At 44.8% G+C, this 19,789-nt stretch overlaps 1 protein-coding gene across 3 annotated transcripts in view; it reads left to right on the forward strand.

Annotated features, from left to right (window-relative positions):
• TLN2 (talin 2) overlaps positions 1-19,789 on the forward strand; it is a 185,612-nt gene that overhangs the window by 74,110 nt on the left and 91,713 nt on the right. For all 3 annotated transcript variants that reach the window (XM_060282860.1, XM_060282861.1, XM_060282859.1), the window contains exons 6-12: positions 1,141-1,283; positions 3,805-3,932; positions 10,685-10,748; positions 13,068-13,172; positions 16,133-16,288; positions 17,378-17,479; positions 18,583-18,659. In XM_060282860.1, coding sequence (XP_060138843.1) covers positions 1,141-1,283; positions 3,805-3,932; positions 10,685-10,748; positions 13,068-13,172; positions 16,133-16,288; positions 17,378-17,479; positions 18,583-18,659 — 775 coding nt within the window. The remainder of the gene's footprint in view (positions 1-1,140; positions 1,284-3,804; positions 3,933-10,684; positions 10,749-13,067; positions 13,173-16,132; positions 16,289-17,377; positions 17,480-18,582; positions 18,660-19,789) is intronic.

Consider the following 19,789-nt stretch of genomic DNA (forward strand, 5'->3'; position numbering starts at 1 on the left):
CTCCTGCAGCCAAGCTGGTGCCAAACATATTGCTCTGCTTTCCTTTGGACTACATCAGAGCCAGGAGTGGGGCCTTGTCATCTGGGCAGCGCAGGACCTCCATGCACACTGCCCAGGCTTGCTCCCCAGAGAGGTCGCTTTGCTTATGCTTCACCTCCAGAGGCACCGTCTTGAGACAGATGGATGCAGACAATGAAGTTTGCTTCCTTTTGAGGAGTTATCAGGAATTGTACCTACAATTTGGACTCTTTTAGAGGTTTACATAATTGTATATTGATCGTTATAAGGGATGCAGGTGGCGCTGTGGGTTAAACCACAGAGCCTAGGCCTTGCCGATCGGAAGGTCGGCAGTTCGAATCCCCGCGACGGGGTGAGCTCCCGTTGCTCGGTCCCAGCTCCTGCCCACCTAGCAGTTCAAAAGCACATCAAAAGGTGCAAGTAGATAAATAGGTATCGCTCCGGCGGGAAGGTAAACGGCGTTTCCGTGTGCTGCTCTGGTTTCGGTGTTCTGTTGCGCCAGAAGTCATGCTGGCCACATGACCCAGAAAAACTGCAGACAAACTCTGGCTCCCTTGGCCTGTAAAGCGAGATGAGCGCTGCAACCCCAGAGTCATCTGCGACTGGACTTTCCGTAACTGTCAGGGGCCCTTTACCTTTTTTAATATAGCAATCATTAGTATATACTTCGAATTATAGACAAGGCATTTGCCACTTCATTTCATGTTCTTGAAAGTGGGTACCCTCTAGATGTTGCTGGACTATAGCTCCAGACCCCCCTCTTCGATTGCTGGCCATGCTGGTTGGGACTGATGGAAGTTGGAGGCAAGCTACACCTGGGGTACCTGGTGGGGGAAGGCTATGTTATTGAAATACTGACTTCTCAGCCCGTTTGAAAAGGTTATGCCTGTGTGTGTGTGTGTGTGTGTGTGTGTGTGTGTTGGAATGCCTGGCTCTTGCATTTGCAAGAAGAGGGAGAAAGAAGGGTGCCCACCTGATGCCCTCCAGATGTTTTGGACTACAACTCCCACCAGCCCCAGCTAGCACAGCTGATGGGAATTGTAGTCCAAAGGGGATCAGGTTGGCAGAGACTGAGCGATAGTAACGTGCATATTGTGAGTCTTTTTTTCTTTCTCCGCTTAGTAAACTGGTTAGATCACAGTCGAACGTTTCGGGAGCAAGGAGTGGACGAGAACGAGACGCTGCTGCTGAGACGCAAATTCTTCTACTCGGACCAGAATGTGGACTCGAGAGACCCTGTTCAACTAAATCTGCTTTATGTTCAGGTGTGCTAGAGCTGGAATCAAGAAATCCCTCTCCAGCTGTGCATCAAGCCAAGCCCTATTCTCCTTACCCGCTATCCCAGCTTCAGAACAGAAAGAAGCCTTTGAGTTACAGTTCAGACATACACGTTTATCACTTGTTGGCAGCAACATCCAGGGGTGACTTACAAGTGTGAATACCATGGGGATGGATTTTCTAATAGGCCAGTAAAGGAATGTTCTTTGTTTCTGTAGAACACGTCAAATGGAAGGTGTACTGCACTATACGGTATCTTTCTGTCCTTTAGGTAATCCATGAAGGGTTAAGTTCATTCTTCCAATTCAGACCTTCCTAGGAGGCAAATCAGACAATTTTAAGATAAGTTGGCTGTTGGCTGGTATAGATAAGTTCTTCAGCTAATAAGGTACCTTTATTCCTGTTAGCTGCAAAATAAGATGAAGGGGCCTTTTTGAATCATTATTAATGCTAAATGTTAGGGGGAAGTGTTAAACTAAAGGAATTTTCTAAATCCTGTCTACTGTATTTGTATTCTGAGGGTTTATCCCTGCCATATTGGACCAACTTTTTTGCCCTCTGTGTTTTGCACATAAACACTTTATGTTTATATCGTAATGTCTGTTGGGTATAGACAACAAGACTTGACGACTGCATGGATGTGTGAACATGCTGTCCCAAATCAAGTACAGATAGCATTTCCTCATGCACACACTCACCCTGCGCGCATTTCCTCTCTTATCCCCTGAACCACAAAGCCATTGTTTTTGTTGTTGTTTCCTCTTTATATTTTATTAAGATGTTACAGTGGGGCACACAAAGAGAAAAGCGAAAGCTCACTGGGGGAAGTGAGTGTGCTAAGCGAGAGTCCATATTTAATAGTACGGCATAGTACTATTTCCCCATGCTTTGGACCCCCTGGGAAGCTCAGCAAACCTGCTGCCCCTGGAACTGGGTGTGGAGAGTGCAGCTGAATGGGCCACAGCTGTGGGCAGCCTGAAGAAGTGCCATCCACCTTGGGCCTGTCCATCAAAAGCAAGTCTAGTGTGGGAGACTAGGGTGATGTCCGCTGTTTCCAGGAACTCTTCTCATTGTGAGATTTTTGTGAGTGAGATGAGAGTTTGTTTGGACCCTTGGTGAGAACCGAGAGGCTGAGAGGGAGGGTGTGCCTGAAGAAAAATGAACTGATATACACACACACACACACACACACATATACAGTGGTGCCTCGCTAGACGAAATTAATTCGTTCCACGGGTCTTTTCTTATAGCGAAAAATTCGTCTAGCAAATCCCATAGGAATGCATTGAAATTTTTTTGTATTTTTTTTTTTGCCCATAGGAACGCATTAATTGAATTTCAATGCATTCCTATGGGAAACCGCGATTCGCTAGTCAATTTTTTTGTAAAACGCATTCGTCTAGCGAGGCAACCTCCGCTTGAAAAATCCTTTCGTTAAGCGGAAATTTCGTTAAGCAGGGCATTCGTTAAGCGCGGCACCACTGTATACAGTGGTACCTCTACTTACGAATAACTCTACTTACGAATGTTTCTACTTACGAATGGAGCTCCGTCCGCCATCTTGGATGCAGTTTAGATAGGATTTTTTCTACTTACGAATTTTTAGATAGGATTTTTTCTACTTACGAATTTTTTCTCCCAATGCATTCCTACGGGATTCGACTTACAATTTTTTTCTACTTACAAATGTGCATTTGGAACACATTAAATTCGTAAGTAGAGGTACCACTGTATGTATATACACACACACACACACACACACACACACAAGTAATTTAGTATTAATGCATTTTTACATTTTTTGTAATATTTTATTTAAATTGTCTGTTGTTGCTTTTGTTTTTTGTACTCCACTTAGATATATTTTAAATATATTAAGTGGTATAGAAATTAAATAATCTAATTAAATCAGAAATATTCCAGATAACACCTAATGCTTTTTGTACAGTATTTACAAATGGAATTTGCTACCAAGGAGTGTGGTGGAGTCTCCTTCTTTGGAGGTCTTTAAACAGAGGCTTGATGGGCATATGTCAAGAATGCTTTGATGGTATTTCCTGCTTGGCAGGGGGTTGGATTGGATGGCCCTTGTGGTCTCTTCCAACTCTGTGATTCTATGATTCTACTGTACAAAGCTGTGTTCAGCTCTGCTGTTTCCCCAGAAACTACTAAAAAGTTGCTTTTTACTACATGTCTTTCAGTGGTGCATTCAGATGTGAGCCATCAAGTGACATCATCAGATGATGCAATACCAAGCCACAGTGCTTTTGCACATCTCCTGTATTTCAGTGGGGTTTCTGTAGCAGAACTTACCTGTAACCAAGAACCATTAGAAGGTGCCTTATTCCAGGAGAGACTGTTTGTCCATTGAGGCCAATATCTAGCTCCATCACATTTGCTATGACTAGCGGACCTTTGGTATCCAGGTGTCAGAGGTCAGGAGTCAGCATTCTCTTCAGGTGATGAAGCAGACACATAACATGGTCTCTTTCTTCACTTGCTTTCCAGGCTCGTGATGATATTCTGAATGGTTCCCATCCAGTGTCGTTTGAGAAAGCGTGTGAATTTGGAGGTTTCCAAGCGCAGATCCAGTTTGGGCCTCACGTTGAGCACAAGCACAAACCTGGATTTTTAGAGTAAGTTGGTCCAACGATCTTTACACATTGGGTTAAACTGTTTTGTGCTGCTTCGACAACTCTTCCAGCCCAGTGGTTTTCAGGCTGTGTTCTGAGAAGTCGGTGGAAGATCCCACAAAAGCAGATCTGGGCTTTCTTGTTGAGAAAGCAGGTATAATGGTGTTACAAAGCTCTCTGAGAATTTCACCAAAGGCCAGTAGTTGCCACTGCTCCTTCACAGTCTAGACCTATGCACCCAGTAAAGTGAGGGGCTGGAGACCTGTGGTAGTGGAGAAGACCATATCAGTTTAGACTGAAGACCACCTTATGTACATCCAGGAACCCAGGATTGAAGAACACTGGCCTCCCTCCAGCTGCTTTGGATTACAGCTCTCATCAGCCCCAGCCAGCATAAACTTACGTTGCTGTGCTTGATAGGAATATAGCCATGCTTACCGAGGATTATGGGAGTTGTAGTCCAACAACATCCAGTGGGCAGCAGATTGGTGAAGGCTGCTCTGAACAGAACACTAGCATGGCAAGGAGAGAGGGATAGACTAAATCTAGAACCTTGATCCTTCATGTGGTAATTTCTCTTCTTGCTGGGAATTCCTTGCTTTAGTTTTACCCGTCAAGCTTCTGTGCAGTTGCGTACAGTTTCTGTAGAAAATATTTCAGTGGAATTGCTGGAAATCTTCCTTCCCACCAAGGGGGACACTGTGGCTCTCAGCCAAGCATCTGCAGCAAGAATAATATTCACAGCAATAATAATAATAATAATCATCATCATCATCATCATCATTATTTATTATTTATACCCCGCCCATCTGGCTGAGTCTCCCCAGCCACTCTGGGCAGCTCCCAATTGAATATTAAAACAATACAACATTAAATATTAAAAGCTTCCCTAAACAGGGCTGCCTTCAGATGTCTTTTAAAATTAGGATAACTGCTTATTTCCTTGACATCTGATGGAAGGGCATTCCACAGGGCGGGTGCCACTACCGAGAAGGCCCTCAGCGCTGGATCTCAGTGTCCGGGCTGAACGGTGGGGGTGGAGATGCTCCTTCAGGTATACTGGACTAAGGCCGTTTAGGGCTTTAAAGGTCAACACCAACACTTTGAACTGTGCTCTGCCAGTGGTGGTAGACAGCCCAGAAAGAAAAACCAAAGGGTTTCTGCTGATGAAGCAGGGAGCCTTCATGAGCCATGGGTGGGGATTTGTCCAGAACACCTTGCCTATGCCTTTTCCCCCAGTGCAACTATTCAAGGGCTAAAGCAGTGTTTTTGCAGGATCTGCAAAAGCATTAAGACAATAATACCATATAGGTAGCTTGCGCGAAGTCCATTGCACTGTTACTACAGGCTAGAAATCGGATTGGTAGGAGCACTTGAGATGTGGTCTGAAGGGAAAGAGAAATAAAAAATACCAGCCGCCAGGAAAACCAGTTATACTATGAGCAAGAGAGTGGAAGTAACTAACCCATTAACCAGAGGCCTTGGAAAAAGTGAGAAAGTGGTGATGGAGAGTAGAATGGTCCTGACCTAACAACCAGAGGCCTTGGAAAAAGTGAGAAAGTGGTGCAACCTCAAGTTATGGACGTGATACTAGGGAGAGGGGCCTTACAGACAGGGGTTGATGATTCTCACGTGAGAAGCCAGATCAATAAATAACCAGGTATAAAATACACTTCCGTGTTGAAGAGAAATATTTCAGGTAATGTCTGAATGTAAGATAAAGAAGGGTAGTGATTAATGGATATCCATGAGGTTATACATATATGCACAATATATAATAAACGTTCTAGAATCAAATAAATAGGGTTAAAGTACTTAAATAATACTCGTATGGTGAATAATAATATGTACAGAAAGCAATTATGTATTATGTATAATATATAGTTACTAGTATATATAAGGATATTCATGGGGTAAATATTTAATGTACAATTATACATTAAATTATGTTATTGTTTTTCTGAAAAAGAAAATCTTCTTTGGCGATCACTCGTAGCCAAGTAAGATTGTCTTCCTTAACACGGTTTTAACAATGGGTCCGTAAGTGACTGTGGAGGCCAATTCTGGATCCACACATCCTTCCACAGTGGGGAGTTGATCCCTGGGAATGTCCCGGTCCTCAAATATTCTGCACTTCAAACGGGAGAAAGCCGCACTTGCAGAGCTCAGGCGATGCTGGATTTTGGCATCAGTGTTGGCCCTTGTGGAAAGGTAACTGCCTAGGTAGGAGAAGTGATCAACGTTTTCCAACGTTACACCAGTGAGTTGGATTTGTGGCGCTGCAGAGCGGTTGTTTTGTACTTGTTGGTGCAGCACTTTGGTTTTTTTGATGTTGAGTGATAGGCCAAGCTTTTCGTAAGCTTCTGCAAAGATATTTAGGATGGTTTGGAGGTCATCCTCCGAGCGTGTGCACACTACGTTGTCATCAGCATACTGAAGCTCTATGACGAAAGTTACAGTAACCTTACTTTTTGCTTTCGGCCTGCTCAGATTGAAGAGCTTTCCATCTGTTTGATATATGATTTCTACTCCAGTGGGGAGTTTCCCATCGACAAAGTGTAGGATCATGGCAATGAAAATAATGAATAGAGTTGGGGCAATAACACAACCCTGTTTAACACCTGATCCCACTGTGAATGGTTCACTTTGAGAGCCATTGTTACCTCGTTTCTCCGAAAATAAGACGTAGCCATAAAATAAGCCTTAGCAGGATTTTTAAGCATTCAATGAATATAAGCCATACCCCAAAAATAAGACATAGTGATAGGCACAGCAGCAATGCCGGCCGCAGCAGCAGCAGCAGGAGGAGGAAAAAATAAGACATCCCCTGAAAATAAGCCATAGTGTGTTTTTTTTGAGGAAAAATAAATATAAGACGGTGTCTTATTTTCGGAGAAACACGGTATCTGTGATTGTTGCTGTCAAATTATCATGGAGGAGCCAAATGATGTTTACAAATTTATCTGGGCAGCCAATTTTCAGAAGGACAGTCCACAGGGCATTACGATTTACAGTGTCGAAAGCCTTAGTCAGGTCAATAAACGGCATATACAGGAGTTGGTTTTGCTCTCTGCATTTTTCTTGAAGCTGTCAAGCGGTGAAACTCATGTCCACTGTCACCCTAGAAGGCCGAAAACCGTTTTGGGATTCAGGAAGGGTCACCTTGGATATTGTTACCAGACGGTTTGCTAAGATCGTTGCAAGAATTTTGCCGGCTGCAGCAAATAGAGAAATGCCTTGATAGCTTCCACAATCAGTGGGAAAAGTAAAATCAAGGTACTGGCAAGTAGCCTTTCTTTCTGTAGCTGGTGAATGCTCCTTTGCACACCCAGAGTCTTCCCTAACATGCAAATATGAGTACTTCAGCAAACAATACACAGGCTAGTGATATAATAACAAAATGCATGTGTGTGACCTTGCAAATATGAGGCCAGCCTTAACTCGTAGTGGAGCTCCAGGTACCTAGCAGTGGTAGTGGGCTGTTGCTGCCCTGTGTCACCTTTTTAATTTTGATGGTTGCGCTTCAACAGCAGAATAATTCATAGGGCTGCTACAGATGTTAAAACACTCTCTCAACATAGGAAGGAACAAAAGATGATGTCATAGATTGTCTTTGTATTTAAATACATTTAAATAATGTAATTGCATCATAATTGAATTTTTGTATCTCTCTGAACAGAAGTGGTTCCCAGTCCCTTCAGTGGCATAACCATTCTGCTCAGAGTTCAAATTAGAAAGAGCTGATGGATGATTTCTTGGGGGCGGGGGTTTTCTCTCCGCCCTTTCCCCACTCTGTACAAATGATTTCCTTTTAATTGGATGGAGTCTCTTCTGAAGGCCGATGTTATACTTAACCATCATTTCCAAAGGAACAGAAGGCAGTTCATTGTGCTTTTCTGCGGAGTCATTTTAGTTAATGAAGGTGTCTCCCTGGGTTTTTCATACATCCCTTTCAGGTATGAACAGTAAGTAATGAAGCCTTGAGTTAAGACAGGCATCCCCAAACTTCGGCCGTCCAGATGTTTTGGACTACAATTCCCATCTTCCCTGACCACTGGTCCTGATAGCTAGGAATCATGGGAGTTGTAGGCCAAAACATCTGGAGGGCCGCAGTTTGGGGATGCCTGAGTTAAGGCAAAGCAACAAGAGACAGTGTCAAGAAGGGTCCCTTTCACAGCTTTCTTACCAGTCATTTATGGGCAGTGAATGTCTACAGCAGGGGCCCCAGACTATGGCCAGAGGCCTGGATATGGCCCATGAGGCTCATTTACCCGGCCCCTGGCAACCCCCGCCGCCCGCTGCTGCTGCCCGCTCTTATTGGCGTGGCGCGGCTGCCCACCTCCTGGTCGCTGGAGCATCGGAAATAGCTTGTGCGCATGCGCAAGCATCATTTCCGGTGCACTTCCGGGTTGGAGGAGGCCCATGTGCATGCGCACAAGTTATTTCCGGTGTTCCGGCGACCCGGAAGTGCGCCGGAAAAGACTCTGGTGCATGCGCACAAGCTATTTCCGATGCTCCAGCAACCTGGAAGTGCGCCGAAAACCTCGTGTGCGCTTGTGTATGGGCGCGCGTTCCTGCGCGCTCCAGCCTGCCGCAGAATCGATTCTCACTCATGCACGTCAGGTACACACACATGGGCAAGGCAGGTTTCTGGGTGCAGCACCACGGCTAGCTCCAGCTGAGCAACAAAGCCTGGAGATTAACTGAAGCCTGTGGAGTCTCCTTCCTCCAGTCCATTTTCCCAAGCTCTACCCACTTGGTCTGAAGACTGGATCTTACAGGATTAACCCCAGGCCTGAAGATGAGCTCCATTATATGGCCTCTGCACTGATGGGCAGGTATGGGAGGCATGTGGCTCTTGTGGGTTGGGTTCAAAGGACAGCATCTACAAAGATTGTGTCTCAGACTCTGCAGGCTCTGGGCTGCCAGCCTCAGCCTCCATGGACTCCAAATCACTGGCCTCAGGCACTGTTGGGTATGAACCACCAGCATCAGAAGCCCTACCCCAATTCCATAACTGGTGATGGAGCAGCCCCAGACTTGGCCAACTCTATCACATCTTATTCTTGAGTTCAAGGCAGGGCCATGACACCGTCCTGTCACACAGCTCTGCTTCATTTTCACGTGTCTTGTGCAGGCTTATAAGTGGAAGGAAGATGTACTTTGCATGTTTGACCTCAAGAACTGTCATGCTTTACTGAAGACTTGCCACTAAAATTCAGCAGTTTAAGAATTCTGGTCAAATGTTGATGGAAATCCTAGCAATCATGCCAAAATACGTACATCCATCCAGTGAAGTTGCTGTCCTGTTTTGGTCTTAATTGTGAAGTTTCTAATGTAACAGCCCATAAACAGGAAAAGTACCTGAGAGAGCCCCTTCCCTGTTTCCAGCTGACCTCCTTTGTTATGATCAGCAGGAGATGCCTTGCCTGGGAATCCATCCTCAGCGGAAGCTAGGCACATAATAGCACAAGACAGGGCCTTCTTGGTAGTGGCACCCCACTTATGGATGTCCTCCCAGAGGATATTCTATATGCCTCCACAGTGGATCCATTTACATGCCAATTGGAAACATTTTGTTTATCCAGGCATTTGGTTCATAATTTCTTTGGGGTGAGGTCCCTTTAGGTATCTACACTGCTGCTCTACTGTAATTTAATGTAGTTTAACAGTTTTCCTTTAGACAGTTGTTTTAGTGATTTATTATGTGAAGGTGCCCTGTGCTCCATACTGGAGGAGAAGACTTTTAATGACTAAACAAGTGAATAAAATTGTTTTTAAAATGGTATGAAAACAATACTAAGAAATAAATGTTGCATTGTGGAAAATGAAGTATGTTACATGCATCTCAAAATAACAATACTCGTTCAGGTTCTTTGACATTTTCTAATTGCTGTCCTGTTGTCTTTGTCCATGGAGTTTTCTTGGCAGGGATACTGGAGTGGCTTGCCAGTTCCTTTTCCAGGTGGATCACGTTTAGTCAAAACTCTCCACTATGACCTGTCCATCTTGGGTGGCCCTGCATGGCATAGCTCATAGCTTCTCTGAGTTATTCAAGCCCCTTCGCCACGACAAGGCATTGATCCATGAAGGGGATTGAGGGCACTAGGAGAAGGGGACGACAGAGGACGAGATGGTTGGACAGTGTTCTCGAAGCTAGGAACATGAGTTTGACCAAACTGCGGGAGGCAGTGCAAGATAGGAGTGCCTGGCGTGCTCTGGTCCATGGGGTCATGAAGAGTCGGACACGACTAAACGACTAAACAACAACAATTACTGTCCTTCAGCTTCCCCCTGGAACCTCAAGGGGGAGGGGGGGCCACCTGCGCAATTAAATAATAATGATGATATTGAGGCCATGGGAGAACAGAATCTGCTGAAACTTCAATGGGCAGGTGGATTTTCAGTGCCTCATGGCACTGGAACAGAATGGATCTGAATCTTTCCTATGGGCTCCTCGCGCATGGCTGACTTGGTGGTGGTGACTTTGAGAGGTGTCAGGTGCCCACTGAGGGCCTGGGTGGGTGAGCTCCCTATTGGCTGCTTGCTCTCTTCCCCAACTCAGTTAGGTTTCTGAGGTGGATTCCCCTGAATGGCTGTCTTCAAAGGGGAGGGGAGGAGGAGCCAATCAGGAAAGAGGGAGGCTGCTAAGGAGTCTAGAAGCCATATTAACGAATGGTTGACGTCCACTTCGCTTGAAAACGAGGCAGAGGCGGTTGTCTCTTCATTAAACTGTGACTCTTTGTTTTTTCCAGCCTAAAAGAATTCCTTCCGAAAGAATACATCAAGCAAAGAGGAGCTGAAAAGAGGATATTTCAGGTGATTAAGAATGCTTTGTATAGATATGTGGTATTTCTCTTTTGCTTTCATAACCCTGTGTGTTCTCTTTGGCAATAAACTAGCACCAACTCAAGTGTAAAAGAAGCAGACGGCTTTTCCCCCTTTGGCAAACTTGCTCTCCTAATTCAGATTTTGTGTGTGGTTGGAAGATTTCCTTGCTTTTTATAGTGTGTTCTCCAAGAAATGAGCATGTTTTAGCAGTTCTCAGTTATAATGTAGAATACAAAAAGCAGAGTGTTTGAAGGAGGGAAAGATGGTTATGTAAGGGCTTTTGTGGTCCTTTTGTCCACATAGCCCCCTCTGTGATTGCCCACTTGCTGAACCCTACATGCCCTGTGTCTTCTCTCCTAGTGAGTTCTGTTGGCTCATTGAGGACGTTTAGGTGGTAGGGCTCAAAAGACGCTCGTTCAAATAGTAAACTTCTATAATAAGTGGTGGTGGGGCAGATCTGGTTAGCAAAGCCCTAATTTGCCAGTGTCAAAGGACATTTTAGTTCCAAAGGGGGCTGATCTTAGAACTTCTGTCTGTGAAGCTTCATAACCAGGAGCAGACTGGGAATGACCCTGGGTGGAGAAACGGGAGTTAGAACTGTCCAAAAAGGAATGGCAGCAACCGCAACCCAAGTGGCTTGACTGCTATAGACCCTTTGGGAAAGCTCAGAGCCTATGGAGCTATGGAGCTTAACTGCTGTAACATTACCCTAATAAAAGAGGTTTTCTGCAAATCTAGGCATACATTCCTGAGAGATCCAGAGCAGAAAGGGGGGAAAGGTATCAGAACTGTATAGATCAGCATTGGCATATATATTGGGAAGGGTCATAGCTCTGCAGTAGAACACCAGCTTTGCATGGAGAGGGTCCCACTTTCAATCCTCAATGACATATCCAGATACAGCTTTTTTTGGGGGGGGGGGTGACCCAGGAGAGATGCTGCCAGTCAGTGTAGCCGATACTTGAGCTAGATGGACACAACAGTCGGACTCAGTGTAAGCCCGCTCCCTAATGTTCCTATATCCTTTTTTCTGCTTCTCAATCGGCACAGACATCATCCACCTTTGGTTAGTGGCATCCAGGAAGATGCCCAGTGTCAGTTTAATTTATTGCAGCCCGTTTTGGAAAGAGCCAACAGCAGAACGTGAGCGTGATCCTGCTAGCGTGAGAAAATGTCATTGCACATGCTAATATCTCAGCATTGGAATGTCTCGGGAATCCCAGAGAGTAATGAAGGTTGACACAAACACACACACTTTTTCACAGATTATGGCTGTGCTTTTGAAAAGAAAAGGGCAATTCAGTGGAAACAGCTGGGCTTCCCCCCCCCCCAATTGTTTCATTTCTGTTAGGATAAGAAAAGGCAAATATTTTTGCTGGGTCTTTCTCTCTGACATTGGTAGAAGAAGGAAAAGGGTCCAAGGGTGGTATAGGAATTGTGGACTGGGGGGCAGAAGAGCTTCCAGAAATGTGGATGGATGGAGCAAAACCGACACTTGGAACAGAGAGACGCAAGTGTGGAGTTCAGACAGGTGAGTTTAAATTGTGCAGAAGTGGGGAGGCTTAGAGGTAAAGGTGGAATGGGGATTGTGAGTTTGATTGAGGGCACACTGGGGGTTGGGATAGGAAGAGATTCCCCCTGGAGGGGCAGGGAAGGTTTCGTCCAGCCTTCAGTGGAACTAAATTGTAGGAATGGCTGGTTTGCCATCATGGTGGAAGCAGTAAGGCTACATCTAATAAATCGGAAGGTGTTTCATAGTTTTTCTTGTCCCTCTTCTGGGCCAGCCCTACCATAAGGCAGAATGAGGCAAGTGCCTCAGGCAGCTGGCTTTGAGTGTCGTGAAATTAAATTGACATTTGACTTGCAGCGTTTGCATTTTTACTCCCAGGAGGAGGTGTTTTGTGGGGTTTTCTGCTACGGGTGCTAAAATAGCAGCCAGCCTTCAGTATGACGATAGGGAAATGTGCTATTCTGCCTCTGGCTACAAAATGACTTGGGCTGGGCCGTTCTGTTTGCTATTGGAAGCTGGGCAGGTAGAATTATTTTTTCTATTTTGTATAAAACCCCAGCCAGCCCTGATCTCTTGGGGGACAGAGGAGGCAAAAGATTGCGAATGAATAAATAAAAATGTCAAGAGGTTGGGCATTCCCATGGATGATTGTTGTTTTGAAAACTTTCTGTTTCCAAACCTTTGGAGGAAGGCTAAGAGGACATCATGGCTTAACAACAACAAAAAGTGAATGTGACTTATTTTTCCTCATAGTTTTTTTGATGACAACAAAATAATCAATTGGCGGCTCTTTGCAGGAACACAAAAACTGTGGGGAGATGACAGAAATCGAAGCTAAGGTGAAATACGTGAAGTTGGCTCGGTCTCTGAGGACGTACGGAGTCTCTTTTTTCCTTGTTAAGGTAGGAGGGGCTTGTTTTCAATTCAGTTTTTATTGCTTATAATGAAAGGCTTACCCATACAAGAAGCTGGTGCACAATTTTTCCCAAGTCAGAAGACTTATGGTTCCCTGAAAACCTCAAATTCTCATTTTGCACATGTAGAAATGGTTGTGTATGTAAGATATAAGAATTAATGAAGTTTAATTAATAGGTAGGGTTGTCACTGAAGCAGGGAAGAATGTGTGTGTGTGTGTGTGTGTGTGTTAAAAAATGAATTGTTTTTTGCAAAGAGGTTAAAATAAATCATGGCGGTGGTCCTTAAACATTGTGGTAATTTATTTTTTTAAATTAGAATATTTGGGGGATAATTTTATATCTAACCCAGCCTTTGCCAACCTGGTGCCTTCCAGGTGTTTTGAACTACAATTCCCAGCACAACCTTATGGTGCTGGAGCTGATGGGATTTGCAGTCCAAAATATCTGGAAGGCACCAGGTGAGAGGAAGCAGTTCTAGAATATTGGCCTATGGCCAGGTTCTGCTCAAAGCTTGTGGGCTGCTTCTGAGCCACTCATATGTTCTCTACCAGATCTACCTTTAAGGTGTGATTTGGGGATAAAAGCAGGGTGGGGTGAGGATCCTGCACGCTGTCCTGAGCTCATTGGAGGAAGAATATGATTTTTTTTAACTACTCAACATTTAAATTAACGGACAGACAGAGGTTCCTTTGGCACTTCAACAGCAGCTGCTGACATTGCTTTTTAATTAAAAGGCGCTTTTTATTTATTTAAACAAGAACATATACTTCAATAACATACAAGAATAAAGAAATGAATAAAAGCAATACAACTGAATGAAAATTAAACACACACACGTATAAATTTGGGCCATTTCATTCACATTCCCCCCCAAAAAAGACTCCACCCTATTACTGCTGGGGGTGAGTGGTAACTTTTTTTTAAAAGATGTGTTTTATTTACAAATATTAGGATATATTCTCCCTAAAAGCTGAAAAGTCACTAGGAATTTCAAATAGCAGCATATTTCACAGGAGGCATTTGAACATTATTCACTATGTTCTTTCAAACCAGCCTGCAAAGGGAAGATTTATACACAAAGAAGATGCTCAGTATTGTGACTTAATTAAGTGATGCTTCTTTCAAATACTGAGATTTCTTAGAGGTCCTCATGATAGGTGGCTTCAGGCCAGCACCATCCCAGGCAGTAGGAACACAACCATTTGGATAATTACTTGTCTGCAGTGACATGCTGGGGTGTGTTAAATTAAAAAATGCCTATTAAATTCCTTAAACTTGTTTTAGTCCTGACAAAAGCAATTTGTCATCCAGTTGTTTCAGTAGCCATGCTGCAAGTTGTATAGCTGTGATAAATGTGTGAAGGAAGGCCATGACAGTATCTGGAGCTTGAGTTACCGAAGCGCAATCCAGTCCCTTGAGAGCGCAGGTATCTGCGGCTTCTGCACCCCGATAGGTGGCCACCCCATCTTAGAACTCCCAACTATCCCGCCCCCTTAGAACACAATAAGAGCCTGTTGGATTGGGCCAAAGGCCCAAAGAGTCCAGCCTCCTGGTCTCACGGGGGCCAATCAGATGCTTCAGTGAGACCTACAAGCAGGACCTCTCCCCTCCAGCAGTTTCCAGCAACTGGTATTCAGAAGATTACTGCCTCCGATCATGGAGGCACAGCAGACCCATCATGGCTAGTAGCCTTCCCTGCCTCTGGGAGCCTTGTAAGGAGCTGCTGCAGGAGAAGGGCTGTGTGTAACACTATGGGGGGGGGGGTTCTGTCTAATTGGCTCTTAGGGAAACTGAGGCAGACATTTGATCCAATTAACTTGATCCTTGGCTCCAGTGCCGGATTTATGTATAAGCTAAACAAGCTATAGTTTAGGGCCCCACTGTCTTGGGGGCCCCCCCAAAAATGAAAGGAAAACAAATACTGGATGTACATTTCCAAAATATAAGATAAAAAACAAATAAAATAAAACCTACATACAGCAACAGTGTTTTGTGTTGTGTAGGCTCTTATGATGTAAGTCATGGGTCCCGCCTGCTAGCCTGCTCCCTAAAGTATCACTGATTTGCTCATTTCTGTATATAAGGTGCCTACATTCTGCATGGACTGGTTGCATGGCAACATGGGCAAATGGCTCTAGATACCTATTAGGTCCATAAATTAGCATATAGCATATATTCAACATGAAAAACAGCAACAATTTGTTGTTGAGAAAGGACAGCTGGACATATAAAGGGCCCCATTACCTTCAGGAGCTTAGGGCCTCATCAAACCTAAATCCGGCCCTGCTAGGCTCATTTGTGGCTTGAACATCTAGGACCAAGTTGAAACTGACTAGACTTCCTTGTTGTTTTTGCTACTGCCAGGAGATGTAGTGTTGCAACCTTTAGAGTATGGAATGTTGTTCTTTGTCTGCTACAACGTTTCCTGTATATTGCTTTTTTATTGCCATTATTAAGAAATTATTCCTGCAGTTATTAATTTTTATGATTTCTCAAACGTCGTAAGCCACTGTGAGCATAAGTCTTTGCAGAGAGGCAGCATGCGGAGACAATGGTGAACAGCTAAAGCTGTTGGTTAGTTTTTCCGAGTGTTTGTGGGTTTGTTTATTTTTAACTTATTTCACAAAAAATATATGCTGCTGACTCAAATAAAAGACCCCTAAGTGCTTTGCAAAAGACAATGTAGAACATTTTTTATTAAAAAAAAACACACAAATGAAAGCAGAGATTAAAACCAAGTTTCTATTTATGAAATAGAGAATGGAATTTGTAATTTTAAAACAGTGATACTTACTAACAGAGCAAACGAAACTGCAGGCTTAGATTGTTATGTTTATTTTGCCTACCGAAAGCTCAGGCCACAGGTCCCGGTCCCCTCCCCCCCCCAAACTCTGAATGGAGACTTGGACCAGCTGCTCAGTTCTTCATCCATTCTTCCTTCACAGGAGAAAATGAAGGGGAAGAACAAGCTGGTCCCTCGTCTGCTGGGCATCACAAAGGAGTCAGTGATGCGGGTGGATGAAAAGACCAAGGAGGTCCTCCAGGAGTGGCCGCTGACCACTGTCAAGCGCTGGGCGGCCTCGCCAAAAAGCTTCACTCTGGTAATCCCTTCGTGAGGGGGATGTGAGATGGGTGGGAGGCGTTACCTCGTCATGGTGACAAAGCTTTCACCTTGATGGTCAGTCAGTCTCCTCTCAAGCGAGGTCTTGAGGCCTCCAGGAAGGATGTGGAACCTGTGGTTATCCAGGTGTCATTGGACTCCAACTCCAACAAATTTAGATTACTGCAACACTTTCTATGAGGGGCTGCCTCCGAAGACGATTCAGAAACTTCAGAAACAAGGCCAATACTGTCCCAGTTTTTCAAACCCATTTGGCTAGGGATAGCCAGCGTAGGCCAGTTTCAAGAACACCCACAGACAACTCTTTCTAAAAAGCCCTGTCATATCATTCAGATGCCAATTCCTGCCTTCATCTCTCCCTGAAGCAGGTCACTCCCAGGGGTCTGTTCCCGGGAGTCTCAGGCACAAGGGTCTTCCCTGTCACCAGTTACCCGGTCCTTTGAACCGGAGACACTTCCAGGGATTGGACCTGGTACCTTCTGCATGCAGAGCAGGTGTTCTTCTGCCCAACAAGCTGTGGCCCCTTCCCACACCCCACTAGATGGGAATCTGATGTGCTTGGTATTGAGCCCCCAATAGAAAATAAAATTGCAACCTGGTCTGATTAAGCCAAGTTCGTGAAAACAGAGTGGGCAGTTACTCTGGAGGACCCTGTTCTGCCTCCGTTGTCCATCTTTAGGCTATTACACTCTGCTTCTGTTTATCATCTGTCGAATGGTACTAATAGTGAAGTGGGACGTGGGTGGCTCTGGGGTCTAAACCTCTGAGCCTCTTGGGCTTGCTAATCGGAAGGTCAGCAGTTCAAATCTGTACAATGGCGGTGAGCTCCCATTGCTCTGTCCCAGCTTCTGCCAACCTAGCCGTTCGAAAGCATACCAGTGAAAGTAGATAAGTGACCCAGAAAGCTGCCTGTGGACAAATCTCAGCTCCCTCAGTCTGAAGTGAGATGAGCACCGCACCCCATAGTCGCCTTTGACTGGACTTGACTGTCCAGGCGTCATTTACTTTTACCATTTTACCTTACTCAGGGCAAATTACTTTAGAAGTAATAAATGTCTCATTTCCTTAGGATTTTGGGGAGTATCAAGAAAGTTACTACTCGGTGCAAACCACTGAAGGGGAGCAGATCTCTCAACTAATTGCAGGTTACATTGATATCATCCTCAAGAAGGTAAATGCTCTGATGACTGTCGGGAAAGAAACTATGTCATGCGGTTTTGTTGAAAGATTTCTGGGTGTGAAGCTGGGTCAGTGGTATTGCAGTGGTATAAATACAGTGGTGTATTTATTTAAAAGGGACATGGGTGGCGCTGTGGGTTAAGCCACTGAGCCTAGGGCTTGCCGATTCGAACAGGCGTCCCCAAACTGCGGCCCTCCAGATGTTTTGACCTACAACTCCCATGATCCCTAGCTAACAGGACCAGTGGCCAGGGATGATGGGAATTGTAGTCCAAAACATCTGGAGGGCCGAAGTTTGGGGATGCCTGGATTAGAAGGTCAGCGGTTCGAATCCCCGCGGCGGGGTGAGCTCCTGTTGCTCGGTCCCAGCTCCTGCCAACCTAGCAGTTCAAAAGCACGTCAAAGTGCAAGTAGATAAATAGGTACCGCTCCAAGCGGGAAGGTAAACGGTGTTTCCGTGTGCTGCTCTGGTTCGCCAGAAGCGGCTTTGTCATGCTGGCTACATAACCCGGAAAAACTGTCCAGGGGCAACCTGGATCTTGGTCCCAATTCTGGTTCCAGGTGTGTAGCTGTCGCCCAGAGGTTGCCAGTGTGGCATCCATTAAGATGCTGGCCAAACCTTGACCCCACCGCAAACTCCCTAGGAGAGTTTGCTTCTTTTCTCCCTTGAAAACTGCACACAGCTGAAGGAGGAAGTTGAATGAGTGGATACTCTTTCCCATGTGACTTTTTGTCTCTTGAGTGGGGTCTGGTATGGAGAGCAAGAAGTGAGCAGAGCGGTTGGAGCTAACAGCCATCAACCAAAAATTGGGCCTTAAAATCCCAGCCAGCCATGCTTCTGTGCAGTCGATCATGAGGAATTGGCCAGAATGTGGGCAGGCAGACGCCTCTGTGCAGTTGGAGAGGAACAGTTAAAACAAACAGGACAATTAACGTCTGTGGGCAAAGTGACTCTCAGAGTCACATAGTGTGGAGTCTGCAGCCAGGGGTGGATGCCAGTGTTTCAGGACAAGCAACCCTTAGCTTGCAAAATGGGCTGCATTTACGAAGAGGAGGTGACAGCTGAAGTCCTCTCTGGTGTCTCCTGTTCTGCAGAAGCAAAGTAAGGACCGTTTTGGACTGGAAGGGGATGAGGAATCCACAATGTTGGAAGAATCTGTATCGCCTAAAAAGTATGTTGTTCTGCATAACATAACACAATTTCAAATGAAAATCTTTAATCTTGCTGTGTTGAATTATATAACTTCTATCCTGTAACTGCCCCAGGCTGTGTGAATGTGTCAGCCATCAAGGAGCAGCCGTTGGTCATGGAGCTTATCTCTCTATTGCATTGTCCCAGCTAACACAAAACCAAGCAAAAACCCTTTTCTGAGATAGTTCCATGGAAATTCGGAATTCCTTGGAAACTTAACAAAAATTCCTCATTTAGAAGGTCATTAGTTGCAGGCGGGTGAAGCGCCCTCAAAAGAGGCAGGCGGATGAAATATTTGGGGTACCACTTTTTATTTGCTTTGTTTAAAAATGAGAACAAAAAGTGGGATGCTGTCAATCTTCCCTTCAATGTGTAGCTGAGCTCCAAAAGTACAGTACAAGGAATGCACTTTTATTTATAGAAGTATTTGCATACCTTCATTTAAAAATCAGCATGGTTAATAATAATAATAATAATAATAATAATAATAATAATAATAATAATAAATTTGTTATTTTTACCCCACCCCCACCCCACTCTGGGCAGCTTTCAACAGAACATTAAAAACAGAATAAAATTTCAAACATTAAAAACGTCCCTAAACAGGGCTGCCTTCACTTGTCTTCTATAAGTCGGATAGTTATTTATTTCCTTGACACCTGGTGGGAGAACGTTCCACAGGGCGGGCACCACTATTGAGAAGGCCCTCTGCCTGGTTCCCTGTAACCTCACTTCTCACAGTAAGGGAGCAGTCAGAAGTCCGTTGGAGCTGGACCTCAGTGTCCAGGCTGGACGATGTTTACAACAATTTTGCATAAAACCATACAATGAAAACCATATGAACAAGTTAAAATCAGAAATCAGCTAAGTGTTGTGGAAAGACATATAGGTATTCCAAATTGTCTGCACAGGCCTGGCAGAACAGAAGAATTTTCATCAGGCATTTAAAAGTTGGCACAGAAGGCCCCTGCTGAATCTCTCTTGGCAGGGCATTCCACAAGGCTTGGCCCATGACACTGAAAGCTCGGTTTCTTTTTGTTGTCAGATGAGCCCTGCCGGTGACATTCCTGCAGATGATATTCGTGATCTGGCTGGGATGTAAATGTTTGG

The sequence above is a fragment of the Zootoca vivipara genome, chromosome 14 (assembly GCF_963506605.1).
Source record: "Zootoca vivipara chromosome 14, rZooViv1.1, whole genome shotgun sequence".
NCBI lineage: Eukaryota > Metazoa > Chordata > Lepidosauria > Squamata > Lacertidae > Zootoca > Zootoca vivipara.